Raw genomic sequence first — 21,116 nt, forward strand, 5'->3', positions numbered from 1 at the left:
CGCAGGCTCAGTAGTTGTGGCTCACGGGCTCTAGAATGCAGGCTCAGTAGTTGTGGCTCACGGGCTCTAGAATGCAGGCTCAGTAGTTGTGGCGCACAGGCTTAGTTGCTACGGGGCATGTGGGATCTTCCCGGGCCAGGGCTGGAAGCTGTGTCCCTTGCATTGGCAGGCGGATTCTTAACCACTGCGCCACCAGGGAAGTCTGTCTTGAAGGGGTTTTTAGTCTGGTTAGTATGCTATAAGTGAAGCAGGGATTACAAACAGTTTTAAAATTTTAGGCTGAATCAAATTGATAGATAGTGGCTCCCGGGAAAGCTGGGTTAAGGATTCCAAAGCTGTGTGTAGGTTCACGGTGCAGGGTGTGTGATTGACATGTGCCATGGATGAAGAAAGCACAAACTGTAGCACATGTGCCATGTTCTTTCTTATGATGAAACAAACCTGCATTCAAATCCTCCTTCAAGTGCTTAGCAACCCTGTGCCTTTGGGCAAGTGGCTTATTCTATCCATGCTCACATATCCTCATTGTAAGAATCGGGTGGTAATACCCACCTTGTAGGATAGTTGTGAGTATAAACCAACATTGTGTGAGAATCCCCTTGTATGAAGTGACAGCTTCCATGAGCAGATTTTGCCCACTGGAGGATGGGGGTGAGATTCCAGCCTCCTGTGGAGGCGAAAGGCAGCAGGAGGCAGGAAAGGGAAGGGGGGAAAGCCTAAAAGTGGGATAGACCCAAGAGGGTCCTCGTGGAGGAAGACATGGTGGTGGAGTGGCAGCAGAGGCCTGGGAGAAGAGACGCGCCTAATGGTTTTTTCGGTGAAATGCTATGCGCCCTGTGACCCCTTCTCTCCCCCCTCGAATCTTCAGGAAAACGACACAAGTCACAATATGCTTGGTCCACTGGATTGTTTTTTGGAAGCTGGTGAAGGGCTGGGTTTTGGATCAAGTTTGGCAAGGGTCCAAAACAGTGTCTTCTCTGTAGGTGATAAGTGCTCAGTAAATGGAACACATAGGGACAAACTATGATGAGGGCCTAGAGGAAGGAGGGCTACAGTGGCCTGGGTAAGTCTGTCCTTAATCACACTGTCATTCATTCATTTTTTTTTTTTACATCTTTATTGGAGTATAATTGCTTTACAATGGTGTGTTAGTTTCTCCTTTATAACAAAGTGAATCAGTTGTACACATACATATGTTCCCATATCTCTTCATTCATTCTTAAATATACATTCCAGCCAGAGACTTGTTAAGCAGCATCTGTTTCAATCTCAGGGCCCGGAAGACGTTTTATAGTCTAGGCTAGACTAGTCTAGCAAGTTTTATAGACTGCAAGTCTGTATGAGTCTAATCTGGATGAGCCCTTGTGTTTTATGAGAGGATGCTCTGGGAACATAAACCCGTTTGTCTTCGTGATAAGCCACGCAACTCCTGGTGGTAGAGTCAGGTTCTCTGTGATGAGAAGTGAATATGCCTCTTGTACCTGCCCTTTTCGAACTTCCTGATCCAAATGCAAGGCTGATGTCATAGGATCCTTGACATTTGCATCTCACCCCCAAATCTTTGCTGAGCTCCTCTTTTGCTTTTCTCCATCTTCCTGCTGTCATTGCTATTTGCTACAGTATTTTCGTTTTGCTTTTTGATCTCATACGTAGTGCTCCCTGATTCAATCTCTTTGGCACCCCTGTAGCAGAGGGTACTGCTCTGAGCCTGAGGTGGGTCTACCAGTGAGTTCAGACTTGTCCAGGCCCTGCTGACTGATAGAGGAACGGCCACCCTCGGAGGGGCTGAGGAGCCTCCCGGGAGAGCTTAACTTTAGACGCATGGCAAGTCCTAACTCAGGACAACAAGCTCAGCTCAGGAGCTGAAGAGGTCCCTAGAAGAGGAGGGCAGTTCCAAGTAGAGCCGAGCCTGAGGCCCCTCCCCTTCACCAAGAACTTAGGTCTGTATCCTATAAATATGTGGGGTGACTAGTGTAGCAGAGACTGGCTTGATGCTTACCAAACTTTTCCTTTTCTTCCTGGGCCCATACCTCCCTGGCACACATATTTTGTGTCTAAGTTCTGGCCAAATAAGTGTGGGTAGAAGTCACATATACCACCTCCAGGCCTGGCCCATAAAACTTCCTGCATGATCAGGAGATGCAATGATCCAGTGGGGGAGTTGAAGGCCCTGGGATGAAGAAGCGCCAGGCAGAAGGAGCTGGGCCCCTGAAGGAACTGGAGGAATAGAGAGTCTCAGGGCTGCCTGTCCCTGCCCTCGCCTTGACCGTGACATGAGCAGAAATGAACTCTTATTCTTTAAAACCACTGAACTTTTGAGGTTGTTGATAACAGCAATAACCTTGCCCCGATTGACTCACTGGGTAAAAATAAATAGCACTGTTTAATGAAAATACTGCATTTGACCTTGAAGAACAGGCAGCACAGCATTTATTTTTCTAATCAAGTGTAACTTAAAAAGAAGAAAGAGACAGTCTTCCCCAGTTGTCACTGCACTGAAGAGCTCTGACATTTCAACAGCACTCAAATAGGAGGTGGCAGTGACTGGTGGGAGATACAGGAAGAAGTAACGGTTTTTGAAAGGAGGCAGAAATGCCCATGAGGCTTGGCGGTTATAGCAGTGCTGGGAGGGAGGGGTGGCAGCTGTTGTGCACACAGTGGTACTTGTTCCCAGAGGAAGTGGTAAAAGCTAGTGGGAGGGGCAGGACCAGCAGAAGAGGCCACGGTGTCTAGGGAATGGGAAGTACCAGATGATCAGATTTGCTTATGAACCCATGTAGGACATTTGGAGATTTTTGAGCAATACTTGGGGCATCACAAAGGTCATAAGAACCAGCAAATATGGCTTCCCACCACAAAGCATCGGAAGCTTGGAAGGTTAGGGAAGAACCATCCCACTGCAGATCCTTGTAGGGAGAAGAGGCTCTTCTGGCTTCAGCTGTGATCTTCAGATATAGAGTTTCTTCTCTTCATGGCAGGCACAGCGGTCAGGCAGGGTAGGCTGTCCACAGGCTTGTCTCCCCAGCCCACCCTTGTTTCACTCCTCTGGGAGGTAAGCCAAGTTGGGAAGTCAGGAAGCCTGGGCGTCCTCAGCGGGTGTCTGTGCAGCAAGGCACTCAGTCAGCCAGGAGACTAGAGAGGATGTCACAGCTTTTCTTTAGGTTAAAGGCTAGGATTCTGATTTGTTGGGTAGCTGCTTTGAATTTTTTCCTTTAATTGAAGAAAAGGACATCAAATGTGAGAATCACTGTTTTAAGCTGTGGTCCCCGTGTTAAAATGGAAAAAAAAAATGTGGAGGGGATGGGAGAGATTTCTGGAGGGGGCCAGAGTGTCAAAGAGGAGGAAAGGTCAGGGAGCCAGAGGGAGGGATTCCTGGCATCTGCTTCCCCCTGAAAATCATTTGGGCAAAACTGGGGTGATGATTGGGGGCGGGGAGAGGAAATGCCATAAAGATTAGGCATAAAAAGGGGCTAGAGATGTCACATCTAGGGGATGCATATACCCTTACACATGTTTATGTGCACACATGTAGGTGTGTGTACCCACACGGGTGCTTTGGGTGATGATACAGTTTGCAGCAAAGTTTTTTTTTTTTTTTTTTTTTTTTTTTTTTTTTTTTGCGGTACGCGGGCCTCTCACTGTTGTGGCCTCTCCCATTGCGGAGCACAGGTTCCAGACGCGCAGGCTCAGCGGCCATGGCTCACGGGCCCAGCTGCTCCGCGGCATGTGGGACCTTCCTTCCCGGACCGGGGCACAAACCCGCGTCCCCTGCATTGGCAGGTGGACTCTCAACCACTGCGCCACCAGGGAAGCCCTGCAGCAAAGTTTTAATCAGACTTTGTACAATTTTATTTTACTTTCGTCACATAAGAAGGGACTTTCCCTAAGAAAAGTGGACAGATTTTTCTCCTTTCCTTCTCTCCTGTGTAACCTGGCTGTTTCAGTCCACCTGCACCCTCTCCTAGAAACCCAAGTTCCTAGCCTACAGCAAAAACGGATCCTACTCACCTTAAAGGTTATTTTTCTCAGGCTTCATATCTCAAGAATGTGTTCCACTTAGCTAATCTGATTTCAGGCAAGCCTCTACTGGTTTATTGTGACCTGTAATGGTGCTTCTCTTAGATGACCCTCATAGATATAAAATGTGTGTTTTTTTTTTTTTTTTTTTTGCGGTACGCGGGCCTCTCCCTGTTGTGGCCTCACCCGTTGCAGAGCACAGGCTCTGGACACGCAGGCTCAGTGGCCATGGCTCACGGGCCCAGCCGCTCCGCGGCATGTGGGATCTTCCCGGACCGGGGCACGAACCCGTGTCCCCTGCATCAGCAGGCGGACTCTGAACCACTGCGCCACCAGGGAAGCCCGTAAAATGTGTTTTTAATCATACCTCCAGAGAAGTGCAAAACAGCAGAAGCTTCAGGCATTGTAGTATGCAGAAAGAATAAACAAATAGAATATTAACCCATTAAAGTGTTATTAAATTTATTATTAAGTTATTAAATTGTCAAAAAAAATAAATTGTTAATAAAAAGAAGTGCTAACACTTATAAAACACGAGGTGCCACACACTGTTCTAAGTGCTTTGCATGTGTCCATTTAATTCTCAAGACTACTCTGTGGAATAGCAACTATTTCATCCCCAATTTGCAGATGAGGAAATCGAGGCAGAGAGAGATTAAGCAACTAGCCCAGATCTGGCAGCTAGGAAATGGTGGAGTCCATTTGAACTCATGTGGCCTGGCTCCAGAAATCTGCACTCAGTCGGAGTGAGTGACATTTTTGCGTGGGGAAAAGGGTGGTGAGGGTCGCTGTTAGAATCTCTGGGACTGTAACCGCGGCACTGTCCTAGGACAGTTTCTCACGGGAATGAAGCGGTCCAAGTGACAGGTATCTTAGAATTTTTGTTTGACACTGAGAAGTCACATCACCTTTATAGATCTCAGTTTTCTCTTTAGTAAAACAAGGAGCCTCTAAGGTCCGTTTCAGTTCTAAGATAAGTAATATCTTCAGCATTCCTGGAGTAAAATGCCGATCTCCTGGTGCCTGCGGGGAAGAAGCAGGCCTGTTCTTGCTTCCTTAGACCCTTCAAGCTAGAAGCTGCGGGGTAGGGTGCTGTGTGGATTACCTGGAAAGAACTGGTAACCAGAAATGAGGCTTAGAGCTCCAGGAAACCTCGACTTTTACCTAAGAAACATAGAGAAACACATTGACTAGGTGCCTACTGTGTACTGCGTGTTTTTTTTTTTTTTTTTCTTTTTGCAGTACGCGGGCCTCTCACTGTTGTGGCCCCTCCCGTTGCGGAGCACAGGCTCCGGATGCGCAGGCCCAGCGGCCATGGCTCACGGGCCCAGCCGCTCCGCGGCATGTGGGATCCTCCCAGACCGGGGCACGAACCCGTATCCCCTGCATCGGCAGGCGGACTCTTAACCACTGCGCCACCAGGGAGGCCCAGTTTTAAACAGATTATATAATATCATCCTCACAATACGCTCATGAAGTAGGTGGTACTGTCTCCATTTAAATGAAGCTGAAGCTTAGCCATACCGAGTGACTTGCCCAAGATGGCCCAGCGAGTGATGGATGCAGGCAGGATTCAAATCCCGTCTGACTCCAAAGCCCACACGCATTTCACAACCCGGCCCTACTTTACTATCTATTATCTCATTCCATGCTCACTGCAAGCCTTTGGGATGTATTATTTCCCCATTTCACTGAGGAGGAGAGTGAGGCTCCGAGTGACCTGCCCAGTAAGGGGTCTGTCCCCGAGGAGGCTGAGTAAAGCGGAAGGAGTGCTCATGTGGGCGCGGATGCCGCAGCCCGGCCCCTCCTCCCGGCCCCGCCTCGCGGTCCGGCTTCCACCTTTCCAGGTCCTGACCCCGCGCACACCGACTGCGAACTACACTTCCCGGCAGGACGTGAGAGCGCGCACGCGCACCGGGGCCTCCGCCATGGCGACCGTGCTGTCCAGGGCGCTCAAGCTCCCGGGTAAGAAACCGCAGCCCCGCGACCACCCCGCCCCTGCCAGGCCTGGGGAGATGGGGCGGCGAGACTCTGGGGGCGAAGCCCATCGGGGTCTGGCCCCAACCCGGGCGCAGCTGCCGGCGCGGGGAGGCGAGGCGGTGCAGCCCCCGCGGGCTGGGGTCCACGCGCCACCAGGGGGCAAATGAGGCGTTCGGCGGGTTGGGGGTCGCCGGCGCTGGGCGAGCCTGGGAAACACGGAGGGAGGGACGCTGGAGGCGCGTGTGGATGGTGGCTCGGCGCTGCGGCGGCGGCGAATGTCAGGGCGCGCGTCGCCACTGTCCTCAGGGCAGGGCGGTGAGGTTAGCATCCTTTCCCGAGCTACGCGAAGGAGGTACCGCAGGGTCTCCAACTCCTTCCGTCTTGGGCTGGACCTGGGCGGGGTCAGGGAGCGGCAGGATGGCGAGTGACCCCTTGGAGCAGCCTCTCCACTTAATGACAACATTGATGCTGCCTTGAGGTAGGTGGGACAGGCATTTCCCCTCCTAAAAAATGAGTTATTTGGCAAATTGACCTGTCCAGGGTCGCACAAGCAGTGTTGGAAAAGCTTGGACTTGAACATGGCGGGGGGGTCTTCTGACTCTAGATACTGGGCTTTTGGTTCCACTTGTTCGGCTTCTGGCTCTCGAGCCTGAGCATTTATGAGGGAAATTATTTGGCACCTGCAAGTTGCAGATAATGGATGGAATATTCTTTCAGGAGGCACTCATGGTGATGTCAACTTCCAGAGCTAATTCAGTACTTTGGGCAGCAGCTCCAAGTTTTTTGTTTTTGTTTTTCCTCTTAAACCTCCAGCATGGGACTGTGCTACTAGAAACGTGCTATTTTAATAAAAGTATATTTATTCTGCCCAAATAAATTTTAGACGTTAAGGCTTTAGAAAAATTTATGGTTTAACCTAAATAAGTTTTAAATATTAAGCTATAAACATTTGTTTGTTGGTAACTTAAGATGTTAGTGGGAAAAACAGTTGTTTTCCCAGCTTGGGTAGAAAGTGCTAGTTGGGTTTCTGGCGGACATCCAGCATAAGGCTTCAGGGGGATTACCGGGTCCTGTTTCTCAAGGATTTCCCAGTCTGCTACATTGTGCCACGGATGACACTGGGTTGGCTATGAACTTGGTATGAATTTTCATTTCTGTCCCCAGATTTCATGACCTCAGACACCTTTTTTTTTTTTTTCCACATGTGCTCATTAGAACATCGGAAGGAACACTGATAATATCTCGCTTGGAATGTGTATGTAACATTGGAATGGAATGGGGGACATGTCCCTCTGCCTGCAGGATTAACTTTGAAGAGAGTAGCCTTGTGTATCCTTAGTGTAGGATGATATCCTCCCAAGGGGTAATGGGATGTCAGACATATTTAGCTTTATTTCTTGTTTTCTTTTAGATTCCTTGCCCCCCTGCTTCGCCTCCAGCATAGGTAATTGTCATTCTCAAAGGCTGGGAATGCAGACAGAATCCTGCTTTCGAAACTCTTGAGCTCTTTTGCATGCGGAGGCTTTGGTATGATTACTCCTGGAGTATTCAGTTGCAGTAACTTGGTCAGCCGACAGGGTAGGGGAAGCACAGTCTGGTCGTTGGGCCTGAGTTTTGGTGGCAGCAAGGCCCTGAGCACTCAGGAGCGTTTGGCACTTTTAGGCCCAGGTACAAAGGCCATATGTTCTTTTATGTGATGTGGGTTTTTTTGTATTTTGCTTGTGCTTTTGCTTTTCTCCCTCTTGCCCTTTTCTCCCCTCCACCCCAAATACAATTTTTAGGTAGAAGTTGCTTTCTTATAGCTTTTTTTTGGATCCCATGTAATTGGGTCTGTGAAGCTACTGACCTGTTTGGGCTACTGTATCATGTTACCTTCATTAACATTCTCACTATTTTATTTCTTAATTGAGTATCATTGACATATAACATTATACTAGTTTCAGGTATACAGCCTCATGATTTGATATTTGTAGATATTGCAGAATGATCACCACAATGACACCTCACTATTTTTACGTGTAGGGAAGCAGAGTAGAATGGTGGTGAAGAGCATGCGACAGACTTGGGTTAAATCTACTCTTTATCAGATTAGTTACTTATTCTCTTTAACCTTTAGTTTCTTCATATGTAATAATGTTATTGTGGAACATTCACTGTATGCCACACAGTAGGGTTATTTGGCATAGTAAAAGAGATGGATGTCCTTAAGAAGTTTGTTGACATTTGACATGTGTTAAGTATTCAGTAAGTGTTAATTAACCATTCTTATCTTCATCATTAGCACCATGATCTTTACAAATGTGTTACCTTGAGGAAGACCTGATGTAATGTGCATATGACAGACGTCCATCAACCTGGTGAAGAAAGAAAAGTTGCTGGGGACGTATTTCAGTCTCGTAGCCTTTCACCAAGCTCAAGATGGAAAGATGTTTGGTGCACATGCATAGAATGAGGTTAATTAGTAACAGAAGGGCAGTGTGACAGTCATAAAGCAGGGGGTGGGGTAACTTATCTCTTAAGAATATATATTTTTAGTCCATTTAAAAGTTTAACGGTCAGGGCTTCCCTGGTGGCGCAGTGGCTGAGAGTCCGCCTGCTGATGCAGGGGATGTGAGTTCGTGCCCCGGTCCGGGAGGATCCCACGTGCCACGGAGCGGCTGGGCCCGTGAGCCATGGCCGCTGAGCCTGCGCGTCTGGAGACTGTGCTCCGCAATGGGACAGGCCACAACAGGGAGAGGCCCGCGTACCGCAAAAAAAAAAAAAAAAAAAAGTTTAAAGGTCAAACACTGAAGGGAGTATAAGAGCATAATGTTATTGTAATGGTTTGTTTCATTATATGTAACTTGGAAAGATTATGTGCCCTGGATAAACTAATTCATGATGCGAATGATTTACCTTTAGTTGCAGTAGAGTGTATAGGATAGTCTATGTAAAGTGTAGTGTCTTGGAATAGTATATATTATAGTATGTTTTCCTGAAAACACTTGGGGGTGGTACAGTTGCATGTCTTTCCTACTGATGTTTTCCTCTATCCCATTTTGGGAATGCTATTTACCTAGTAACCCCAGTCTTCCTATAAGGAAAAGTGACAACCATGGAAAGCTCATTTATGTTGATTTATTCTGAAATCAGTGTCCTCTCTTTATTCTTTGAAAACCTTTCATTGACTAAAAATGTGAGTGGTAGCTGAAATCAGCAGACAAGAGGGTGGGAAAGTTGAAGCAAGGATTTGGTGTCTACTCCTCAGCCTGAATATAATTTTAGGCAAGTCAGCGTACCGTATACCTCTTTTTCTGTGAATATACAGAAAAAAAAATATTTACTTAGGACTTCTCTTATTAAAACTTGCAGTCTAATAATGAAGCTGAGGCTTGTCTTTGCAGTTTCTGGAAAAATATATATTAATAGTGTTAAAGTCAATATTTATCTTCCTCTGTAATTTGGGCACGAACACGTCGCAATCTTCTGTGATCCCTTAAAGAAAGCCTCTGTGTTCTTGCATGCTTGCCTCTGTTTCAGAAGTGTCGTGTGTGGGTCAGTTCTTGGACTTTGCGGCCCCCTGTTCTTTCTCTGAGGATTTTTCTATTTTGCCACAGTGTTGTTTAGAAAGGTATGTTACTGTGGAGAAGGCAGCCTGAGTTTTGTCCCATCATTAGTGACTTGATTCTTTTTCCCTTGGCCTGCCTGCTCATATGATTCCTTCTTTGTCCTTGAAGTTCAGTGCCTTTACTAGGATATGTTTCAATATTGATTATTCTGTATCAGTTTTTCTTGGGACTCAGTGGACCCCTTATTCTGCAATTTTAGGTCTTGCTTTACTGCAGAACCTTTTTGGTATATCTTTTAAATGTCATTTTTGGTTCCATTTTCTTTTCTGTTCTCTTCTTTAGTTATGCATATATTGGATCACTTTTGTTCTTTCTATCTATCCCTTTCTCTCTAGTCCTTTTTTTTTTTTTTTGTATTACGTGGGCTTCTCACTGCTGTGGCCTCTCCCGTTGCGGAGCACAGGCTCCGGACGTGCAGGCCCAGCAGCCATGGCTCATGGGCCTAGCTGCTCCGCAGCATGTGGGATCCTCCCAGACCGGGGCACGAACCCGTGTCCCCTGCATCGGCAGGCGGACTCTCAACCACTGTGCCACCAGGGAAGCCCCCTCTCTCTAGTCCTTTTAAAAGCTTTGATCTTTCCCATGGGAAGCACAGAGATAGTTAGTCCAGGCTTCAGGCCAGACTGCCTGGGTTTGAATCCTTGTACTATCACTTACTTGCTATTTAACTATGGGCCAGGTACTTAAACTTCCAAACCTCAGTTTCCTCATCATTAAAATGGAGTTAGTACTGTGTCTACCTTTAAGAGTTGCTATGAAGATTTACTGAGCTAAGACAGTAAAAGGGTTTGGAAGAGAGCATAGTAAGTGCTCAAAACTGCCAGCCACTGTTGTTACTTCCATTTCATCCTGCTTGATTTTCACAGTCTATCCTTTAAGTCTCTGACGCTGTTTTTAGCCATGTCGGTTCTTTTTGCTGACCCCAGTAAGGATATCCTTTCTAAAATTGTTTTTTTTTTAAATATTTATTTATTTATTTATTTAGGCTCTGCCACGTCTTAGTTGCGGCACACGGGACTTCGCTGTGGCACGCACGTGGGATAGAGTTCCCCGACCAGGGATTGAACCCGGGCCCCCTGCATTGGGAGCGCGGAGTCTTACCCACTGGACCACTAGGGAAGTCCCTAAAATTGCTTTATTTTCTTCCATCGTTTTCCTGAGCTCTCCTTGTTTACTTTTCATCTTCTCTATTGCATTGTCATTTCTTCTTAGAACTACTGTGTTTTTCTTATGAGCCCTTATTTCAGAGAAGACTATTTCTTGAATTTCTTGGATCCCAGGGGGAAGTATAGGTTCATTACCTCTTCCGTTTCGTGGTATAATTTGTCCAGCATTCATTCTGTAGCTGGTTTCGTTCACTAGGTTTTGTTGTAACTTCTTTCTTAGGTATTTGTAGAACTTTGCAGTAGCTTATGGACCAAGTACTAGTGACGGCTCCTTTCTGATTTCTCTTCATGTCCAAATGGGTGGCTGTTTTACAGCCAGCCATTGGCTGACCCGTGGGCAGAAGCTGAGGGAGCTGGGGCAGCTGGAGGCTGGAACCTAATTTAGGCTGTCAACTCAGATCCCTTTCCCATCAGTGCTCTTCCTTTGCAGATGTTCCTCTCCTGGCTGGCGTTCGTCACAGGGCCTTAGAGTGCTGACTTAGTGTTTACTTCTCTTTGCTTCTTGTACCAGTTATCAATTTATTGCCCCTGAGCTGCACATTCAGTTTTGTTGCCTGATCTGTGAAAGTGGATCTGGACCCTTTAAATACCAAGTTTGTCCTTCCCGGGATACAGTCTCCCCATCCTAGGATACCTTTTGGATTTCTCTTCCCATATTTATATTTACTCTCCTATCACTGTCTAATAATTCTTTATATGAAACTGCCCTCTTTGAATGACTGTCTGCTTTCTGTCTCCCTGTTGGACCCACACTGTCCAAAAAATCCTCCTCTCGAGAACTGACAGTGCTCCAGCGCTTTTTTTTTTTTTTTTTTTTTGCGGTACGCGGGCCTCTCACTGTCGTGGCCTCTCCCATTGCGGAGCACAGGCTCCGGACGCACAGGCCCAGCGGCCATGGCTCACGGGCCCAGCCGCTCCGCGGCATATGGGATCCTCCCAGATCGGGGCACGAACCCGTATCCCCTGCATCGGCAGGCGGACTCTCAACCACTGCGCCACCAGGGAGGCCCTCCAGCGCTTTTTCTAACCTGCCGTGCTGCCAGCCTGCTTCTTATAGAGACAGAAGCTTGTGCTTTTTCTCCTTCAGTCTTAACCTCGCTTTGACTCTGTGGTGTTGAATGGGGCTCATTGGTGCTTCTGGGACCCCAAACTTTGTCTTTCTGAGGAAGAGATTATTTGGTTTGGCTTTATATCCGTGGAACAAGGGAAGCAGCATAACTGATTGGCTAGGACTGTGGACTCTAATCAAATTGTCTGAGGTTGAATCCTGGCTTTTCTTGTTAATTCTGTGATTTTAGGCAACTTACCTCTCTAAATTTTCATCTTTTTGATGAAAATGGGAATAATAATAATACCTACCTCTTAGAGTTGTTGTGGGGATTAAATGAGCTAATCCCTGTAAATGCTTGGACCCGTGCCTGGCATAGTAGCTCTCAGTACATTTGCAGTTGTCATCCACGTCATCACCATTATTAGTTCTGTGAACTCTGCTCTTTGCTGGAGACTTGAAATGTATGTCCCTATTCTTACTGTACTTACTCAGTTGGATACAAGTTTCACTGCCTTTGGCAACGGTTCTTCATAAATTCTAGTTTGGGAATGTGGCTGTTTCCCTTTTTTTTTTTTCATCCCCCTAATTTTATTTTTTTTTATCCCCCCGCCCCCTGGTTTTAGGAAGAGACAGACAGAAAGGCCTTCCTTTGCCATCATTAACTAGAAGCACATAATTTTGTTAGAGGGGTCAGTTCAACAGTGGCTTTGTTTTTCAAAGAATGACAAAGTGAGAGAGTGGCATGGACATATATACACTACCAAATGTAAAATAGATAGCTAGTGGGAAGCAGCCGCATAGCACAGGGAGATCAGCTTGGTGCTTTGTGACCACCTAGAGGGGTGGGATAGGGAGGGTGGGAGGGAGGGAGACGCAAGAGGGAAGAGATATGGGAACATATGTATATGTATAACTGATTCACTTTGTTATAAAGCAGAAACTAACACACCATTGTAAAGCAATTATACTCCAATAAAGATGTTAAAAAAAAAGAAAGAAAAAAAAGAATGCTTGCAATTTATTTTTATAGATTTATTCAAGAATTTACAGATTTCTGCAGCGTGTGCAGTCGAGCTTTCTTCCTGCCTGTGATAGTATATCATATAATAAAAGTGCATTTCCTTTAAACCGTTTTGTTCGCCAGTATTTCATTCATGATTTCACTTTGGCAAAGGGGCTGTTGTAGGCTGTGTTTGTTGCAGGGTGGAAACTGACTAGCAAGATTGACTAGCAAGACTGAATTCAGTAAGTGTCGAGGATGAATTTTTCACTAAAAATTGTGCAATTATAGGACAGCTTGAGTGTGTGTAGAAAGTGCGTGGGAGTTTTAGTTGAGTCAGTTGTGTGATGGGGCTACCAAGGAAGCTGGCCTGATCCTAGGTTACAGGAATTGAACTGTAGTGTCCTCTCTGACTAGGGAGGACGCCGTGCTGCTCTTCTCTGCCCTGGTCACACTGCACCCTGGGGACTGTATTCACGTCTGGGAACCATCTTTTTTTTTTTTTTTTTTTTTTTTTTTGCGGTACGCAGGCCTCTCACTGCTGTGGCCTCTCCCGTTGCAGAGCACAGGCTCCGGACGCGCAGGCTCAGCGGCCATGGCTCACGGGCCCAGCTGCTCCGCGGCATGTGGGATCTTCCCGGACCGGGGCACGAACCCGGGTCCCCTGCATCGGCAGGTGGACTCTCAACCACTGCACCATCAGGGAAACCCCTATATGTCTTCTTAGCAAAGGATTTAACAATAGAGTTTACATTAGTGATAGCTTACCAGGTAATTTCCAAAACCAGAAACTTTTTCTTGGTTTTTATTTGGCTATAGCCTAAAATAAAGGCATAAACTCATCCAGTCGCTGGCTGCAAGGGCCAGGGGTGGCTCAGGAAGAGGTGGGCTTAAGCCTCCCGTAATGTCCGCCTCTTGCCACCCCTGCAAAGATATGGTCTAAGTCAAACCATGGTGCTTGTTGTGTAAACCAGCCTCAAGACAAGTCCTCCACCTCCTTGTGCCGGCTGGATCCCAGTCCTCTCGGCATGCAGGCTCAGAATAGCAATTTTCAGGTAACCACTGTTTACTGAAACATGTACTGAAAGGGCGATAGACTTGCAGGAAGTAAGTTTTTGGTAAGACATCTCCAGATGACTTTCAGCATTTGACTTTCTATTGGTTTCCATAGCGACAACAGGGAAGCCACACATATTGGCCTGTGAGGAGCCATGTGCAGAGAACAGTTGTTCTAAAGGTTCAGTGGAGGGAATTACCTGGTGGTCCAGTGGTTAAGACTTCACCTTCCAACGCAGGGGGTGTGGATTCAATCCCTGATCAGGGAGCTAAGATCCCACATGCCTGGGGGTCAAAAAACTGAAACATAACAGAAACAATATTGTAACAAATCAATAAAGACTTTAAAGAGGGACTTCCCTGGTGGCGCAGTGGTTGGGAGTCTGCCTGCCAATGCAGGGGGCACGGGTTGGAACTCTCGTCCGGGAAGATCCCATGTGCGACGGAGCAACTAAGCCCATGCGCCACAACTACTGAGCCTGCGCTCTAGAGCCCGTGAGCCACAGTTACTGAGCCTACGTGCCACAACTACTGAAGCCCGCATGCTTAGAACCTGTTGTCTGCAACAAGAGAAGCCACCGCAATGAGAAGCCCGCGCACTGCAGCGAAGAGTAGTCCCTGCTCACCACAACTAGAGAAAGCCCATGCGCAACAATGAAGACCCAATGCAGCCAAAAATAAATAAATTCATTCGTTTAAAAAAATGTTAAAAAAAAAGTTTAGAGGAGTCGCAGGAAAGATCGGCCTATCACCAGTCTAAGGTAATCGAAGGAAATATGCACATCAGGTGTATGGAAGAGCTTTGATCTTTTTCGTTAGTGAGAGTCACACAAATTAAGAGAGGGCTTTTTAAAAAAAAACCAGCTAAAATGTATTTGAAATTTGCTACTTTCTCTGTTTCTTTTCCAATGTTCTTAAGCTCATGAAAGCAATAATTCTAGAGCACTGATTTTCTTTTTTTCCCCCATTCTTTCCCCCTTTTCGCTGGAATCTATTTTATAGACGGCTCCAAGGTTCAGGCTTGTCAACGTAGATTTGTTCCGTTCTGTTCTGTGTGTTCTCCTAGGTGTTTACTGTTGCTGTGGGTTTGCCGAAGGTCCCTCCTTCCAGGTTCTCCTTGACCGGCTGGCTTTCTGTGTTTTCAGGGAAGAAGAGCCCGGACTTGGGGGAGTATGACCCCCTCACGCAGGCCGACAGCGACGAGAGTGAAGATGATCTCGTGCTTAATCTGCAGCAGAAGAACGGAGGGGTCAAGAACGGGAAAAGTCCGCTGGGAGAAGCACCAGAGCCCGACTCGGATGCTGAGGTCACAGGGGCTGGGAAGCCTCATCTCTCGGAGGTCACCACAGAGGGGTACCCCTTGGAGCCCCTGGGGGGCCTGGAGCAGAAGGCGGCCTCCTCCATCGTGTCCTACATGCGCACATCCGTCTTTCTGCTGATGCTGGTGATCTCCATGGTCCTGGTGCTCGTGTGTGCCTTCCTGATCCCCTGTCCCCCCCGAGACCTGCACAGCACGTGGAGCCGCCACTTGGGTCCCCAAGGAGGTGAGCTGCGGGATTTTTAGCTCTAAGTCTGTAAAACTTCATGATCGCATGTCATTCCGGCAAGCTTCTGATTATGTTGAAAATTTCCTCCAAGTCTTTACAAATTAACGTGTGTGTCATCTAGCATTTCTCCTCCTGTGTGTGGAGGTGGTTAGGAGGTTAGGATTTGAAATGAGACAGAAAGATGGATCTGTATGGCTCCAAAAACTTGGGAGGATCGCTGCGCTGTGTGTCTCTGGGGAAGGTCTTAATTGGGCGCAGGGAGGAGAGAACCCTGGTTTGCTGAGTCCTGCTGTGCAGCCGAGGCTACATCAAGGGAGAGCAAAGCTGTGGGAAGGGCGGTTTACAGAGAAAAGTGAAGCTCCAATCCTGGCCAGGCCAGAGGCCACAGCTCCTGTAGGGCCCTTGGGGTTTTGTTGATTGTAGAAGCCTGATCTAAATTGAATTTTCAAATAATTTCTTTTTCTTTTTATTTTTTATCGAAGTATAGTTGATTTACAGTGTTGTGTTAGTTTCTGGTGTACAGCAAAGTGATTCAGTTCTGTACACATCTTCTTTTTCATATTCTTTTCCACTATGGAAAAGATTTATTACAGGATATTGAATATAGGTCCCTGTGCTAGACAGTGGGACCTTGTTGTTTATCAAATAATTTCTTTTCAAGGAAAAGAGAGTTGCTTCCTTGCTGCAACTTTTCTTTCTTGCTCCTAACGGTTGGGATGGTGCTACCCAAGTCATTTTGGCTACTTTGTCTCATTTTGGAGCAGGTTTCTTTATTTTTTATTATTATTCTTTTTATTGAATGAAAGAGTCTTTAAATTTTACCGTGCTTTCCAATTTTCAAAAGTTTCACACACGTAATTTCTTGTAAACCCCTTTTTTTTAATCCCCTACCCCTACATTGCCCCTCCTCCTTCCCTCTCCCCACTGGTAACCACTAGTTTGTTCTCTGTATCTGTGAGCCTGCTTCTTTTTGTTATATTCAGTAGTATGTTGTATTTTTGAGATTCCACATATAAGTGATGTACAGTATTTGCCTTTCTCTGTCTGAGTTAGTTCACTTCGGATAACACCCTCCAAATCCATCCATGTTGCTGCAAATGGCAAAATTTCTTTCTTTTTTATGGCTGAGTAATATTCCACTGTATATGTGTACTGTATCTTCTTTATCCATTCATCTGTTGATGGACATGTAGGTTGTGGAGCAGGTTTCTTTAAAACAGCTTGCTCTGGGTCAAGATAGGGGATCTCATCTAACTGTCGGTGCTGCACGGTCCTGTCCCTCGAAAACTGCACCAGGCTGAAGGGGCTCAGAACACACCAGCCCACCGTGGTGCTTTGGTGTATTGACTATTTTGAGTTAAAGGCATTTGACCAATAGCAGGTGCAAGAGGGCCACTCTGACCTTCGATTCTTCCTGAAAGCAGGAGATGAAACTCCCAGGTGAAAGATGCCCTCCCTATTCCAGGAGGAAAGAACACTGTTATCACCAGAGACAGGGGGTTGAGGCAGAGAGACATTTGTACAAACAGACCTTGTTAGAATAACTCTTATCTTCCTGTAGTTCCCTCATACATTTTAGTTACTTTTCCAGTCTCCACTCTTCGTGCTATGCGGGATATAAACACTGCGGCCTAGCCACTTCTTTGGGTCTTCATTTAACTGTGGGAACTCCCATGCACATGCACAATTTTATTAAATAAAATTTGAGTGCTTTTCCCTTGTTCATCTGTCTTGTGTCAGTCTCAGCTAGAAACCTTAAGAAGGCAGAGGAAAAATTTTCCCTTCCCTACAGTATGCCCACACCCCTGCATCATCTTGATCTAGAAACATTTTCTCTCTGACCCTTCTCTGATCCCAGCTGAATTAGCTTCTGATGAGTTCTTTGTTCTCATCTTTACTTTCTCTTAAGGCAGAACTGGGTGGATATGTCTTACGATATGTTCCTACACATAGAATGTCTCTCCCTCTCTTCCTTCCTTTTTTGTGTTTTCTAAGTTAGCTCTTGTAATATTTACATACAGCGTAAAGACTAGTAATGAATTCTTGGTGTATCCACCACCGAGTTTAAGAAATAAGACCTTGTAAAGATCTTTGCAATTCCCCATGTGTCGCTACTCACCATATCTCCCTCTCCCCGCCAGAGGGTTCTCCTCTCCTGAGTTTTGTGTCGTTATTCCTTTACCTGTGTTTAAAGTTTTACCACACAGATATGCATCTCTAAATGATATATTCTTTAATTTTGCCTGTTTTTGAATTTCATATAAATATTGATATAATCATGTAGTTGTCTGTGACTTGCTTTTTTGTTCAGCATATTTAAATAATATGTCTGAGGCTTATCCGTATCAATGTACTGTCACTGGAGTTTATTTTCACCACTAACTTTCCATGGTATGAATGTCCTATGATTTATCGATCCACTTTACTGTCGATGAGCATTTAGGTGACTTCTGTTTTCTAAAAAACAAGTAATGCCACTAAGAAGATTCTTGTGCATGTTTCCTGTTGGAGTGTGTAAGGATTTCTCTAGGGCATAAACCTGGGGGTGAAATGGCTGGGTTACAGGGTATGTGCACGTCCAGCCCTAGGAGTTTCTGTTCAGTTATTTTCTGTGGTGGGTGTACCAGTTTACACTTCCACTAGCCACATGTGAGTTCTCTCCAAACTTGGCAAGCATCCTCCGACTCCACACTGTTTGGACGTGTGTTGGGGCGTGACACTACCTACCTTGTCACTGCCGGGTGGAGATGGAGGTCCAGGCTCCCATCAGGCCTCTGCTGACACCAGGGCTGGGCGGCTGCCCCGTTTATGCTTGGTGGAGATAGAACCATAGGCTTCCCTCATGTGTGGAGGCCTGAGTGCTGCTAGGTGGGGATGGGAGTCCAGCCTCCCCACCCGGCCTTCTCTGACCTGACCCTGGTGGGGTGAGGGGGACCTTGTTACAGCCCGGCAAGGGTTTCCTCTTGGCCTTTGCTATGGGGCTGTCTGGGACCACAGTTTTATCTGTGGCGTTGGGTTGAACTAGAGCAGTTCTTGTGGAAAACTTTTCTGTCTTGCTAGGCTGTGCCTTTCCTGTCCTTTGGCTGGGGACCAACTCTTCTGGGGCCTTCTGTGTGTCCCTGTTGTCTGGGTTGCCAGCTTCTGCAGCACCCTGTCTGGGATATGAGGCCAAAGAAAACCCAGGGGAGCCACCAGCTTGTCCTTCCTTGGGTCTCGCCGTCCCCAGCCGGTCTGCCTTCTCTCTGCCTTCCAGAGTCTTCTCATGTTGGTTTTATGTTTAATGCCCGGGGATTCTAGCTGTCCTTGCACAGGCAGAAGTGGGTCTGTGTATCTTAGCTAGGACCCAGAAGTCTGCCTGGTTTTTATGGAGTGGGTCTGTGTATCTTAGCTAGGACCCAGAAGTCTGCCTGGTTGTTATGGAGTGGGTCTGTGTATCTTAGCTAGGACCCAGAAGTCTGCCTGGTTTTTATGGATCATTCCCTTTCCAGCCTGGAGCAGGGGGCTGGTCTGTGTAACTTGCTGCGGACCCTGTGTTTCTCATGTGTCCATCAGGTGGGGACCTGTCTCCACTGGACCTGGCGGACGTGAACGGAGACGGCCTGCGTGACGTGCTTCTCTCCTACGTGACGTCAGGGAACGGGAGCACCGCTGGTAAGAGGGGGTCTTGGGAGGCCTCGGCGGGAGAAGCTGGTTGACTGGAGGGTGTGAGCTCAGAGGATGCACTGGGGCTGCCTCCGGAGCGGGCTGCAGTGAGGAGAAAGCCCTCGGGGACCCGGCACCCACGATGGGCCTCGTCGGGAGGCTCCTGCATGTCCATAACGCCTGGTTCAGGGAATCACAGAGCACGAGAGCTGGAGGGCGCCCCGGTCCAGGGACCAACCTGAGACCCAGGGAGGAGGTTCCTTGGCCGCACGCCTGCCCTGAACAGCAGCAGCACTTAGGTTGCTTGAGTTTTCTCTGAGTCGGTTCTCCCTGGCCTCTTAGATGATGATAAACATAGACTCTATTTACCTTCCCCTCCCTGGCAGAAAGCTTTTGCTCACGTTCTAACATATCTTTATACACATACCTCTTGGCTGGGTGTTTTCCTTTGACCCCGTCTGTTTGCTCTTCCATCTCCGCTCTCCATCCTGCTCCCCGCGGGACGGGAGGCTGACCCATACGCATCACGTCAGGTCCCAGGCCTGCAGACTTCCACTGGGTTTGGCCAATGGGGAGCACAGGCCAGAAGCTGGAGGAGAGGAAGAGAGTGACCAGAGGGTATTTATTCCCCTGGCTCCCCTCTGCCCGGGCCACCTCAGGCTGGCTACATCCTTGATCAGAGGTCACAGCCTCTCTCAAGGTGGTCCTCTTACAGGACTTTCTTTTTCTGGATTCCAGGAAATGCTTCCTCCCCCTGTCTCTTTGGGCCTGGGCGTGGCAACAGTTCTGAGGGGCTGTACTGTCTCTTGTGGTTTCCCTACACCTCGACCACATCTTTGTAAACAGTCTCTTTATTAAACCTCCACAGCTTACCCTAATTGAGTGAGCTGGGGTTTTTTGGGACCCCAGCCGATACATGTCAACTGCAAAAAAAAAAAAGTTGCATTTTCATTATAGGTACATGGGGGCTTTTGGTTTGTCCTTCAGCCTCCATGTAAGTGCATTCGAACTGAAGTCTGTAAACTGATACAGGAACTCTGGTTTGAGGCTGAGGATGGCCTACCAACTGTTTTTTAATCATTCAGGCCTTGGAATAAACATTTAGGTATGTTATAGAGAATTCTAGGCTGCATGCCTCTCTGACGTTACTAGAAATACCTTTCTGGGGCTTGTGCAATATGCAGAAGCAATTTGGGCATAGATTTGTTTATGGGAAGAACCTCCAGCCTAGAAATTGACTTTTATATGATTCAACCTTAATTATGTTTATTTTCTGCCTAGGACTCATTAGCCTTTGAAGTAAAAATTTCCCCCGTCCACTTTTTTTTTTTTTTTTTTTTCAGTCATTTGGTATTTTACATGGTTTGCTACATATTAGGACTCATGATGGCAAGGCCATGAGTTTGGACACAATATGGACCAGCCTGATTTGGTTATAGATTATAAAAATAATAATAGCGCTAACTAACTGTACTAACATGGTACTTTGTATGTGCTATGCACTGTTGTAAGTACATAACATATTATGAATGAATTTATCCCTCAATGTACCTATAATGTGGACTAATATTATTATCCCCTTTTGCAGTTGGGGAAACTAAGGGATAGTGAGGTTAAGGAACTTGATCAGTCTCACAGCTGGTAGCGGTAGAGCTGGGATCCAAATGGTATAGCCGGTAGACTCTGGAGTTCCTGCCCTTGACCCTTATGTCAAATTGCTGTGCCCATAGCCCCAGCCAGTGGGTTCAAAGATCTGTGCCACTGAACATGAGGAGGATTGTGTTTCTTATTTGTTTGTTCATTTGTTCATTCATCCAACAACCTGCTGTGCACCTTACATAGAGCTGCACTGGTTCTTTTGAGCTAAACAAGAGGAGTGTGGTCTCTGCCTCAAGGAGTCGTGGCGTGAAGGGAAAGGGATGACCCGTCACCACCGGGAAAAAGACGAGTCACGCAATTGATGTGGAGTCGATAGGGTCATGAGGGAGGAAGGACAGCACAGTCTATTAATCAGAACATCCCTGGGAAGTCCGGTGGGTAACATACATC

General features: G+C 46.9%; 1 protein-coding gene across 2 annotated transcripts in view; it reads left to right on the top strand.

The window, feature by feature from the left end:
- The first annotated feature begins 5,898 nt into the window (after positions 1–5,898).
- The window catches only part of FAM234B (family with sequence similarity 234 member B), a 36,258-nt gene continuing 21,040 nt past the window's right edge, over positions 5,899–21,116 (top strand). For both annotated transcript variants that reach the window (XM_060113544.1, XM_060113543.1), the window contains exons 1-3: positions 5,899–5,982; positions 15,024–15,422; positions 18,978–19,076. In XM_060113544.1, the coding sequence (XP_059969527.1) occupies positions 5,946–5,982; positions 15,024–15,422; positions 18,978–19,076 (535 nt within the window). In that variant the 5' untranslated portion in view covers positions 5,899–5,945. The remainder of the gene's footprint in view (positions 5,983–15,023; positions 15,423–18,977; positions 19,077–21,116) is intronic.

Source organism: Mesoplodon densirostris, chromosome 11, assembly GCF_025265405.1.
Source record: "Mesoplodon densirostris isolate mMesDen1 chromosome 11, mMesDen1 primary haplotype, whole genome shotgun sequence".
NCBI lineage: Eukaryota > Metazoa > Chordata > Mammalia > Artiodactyla > Ziphiidae > Mesoplodon > Mesoplodon densirostris.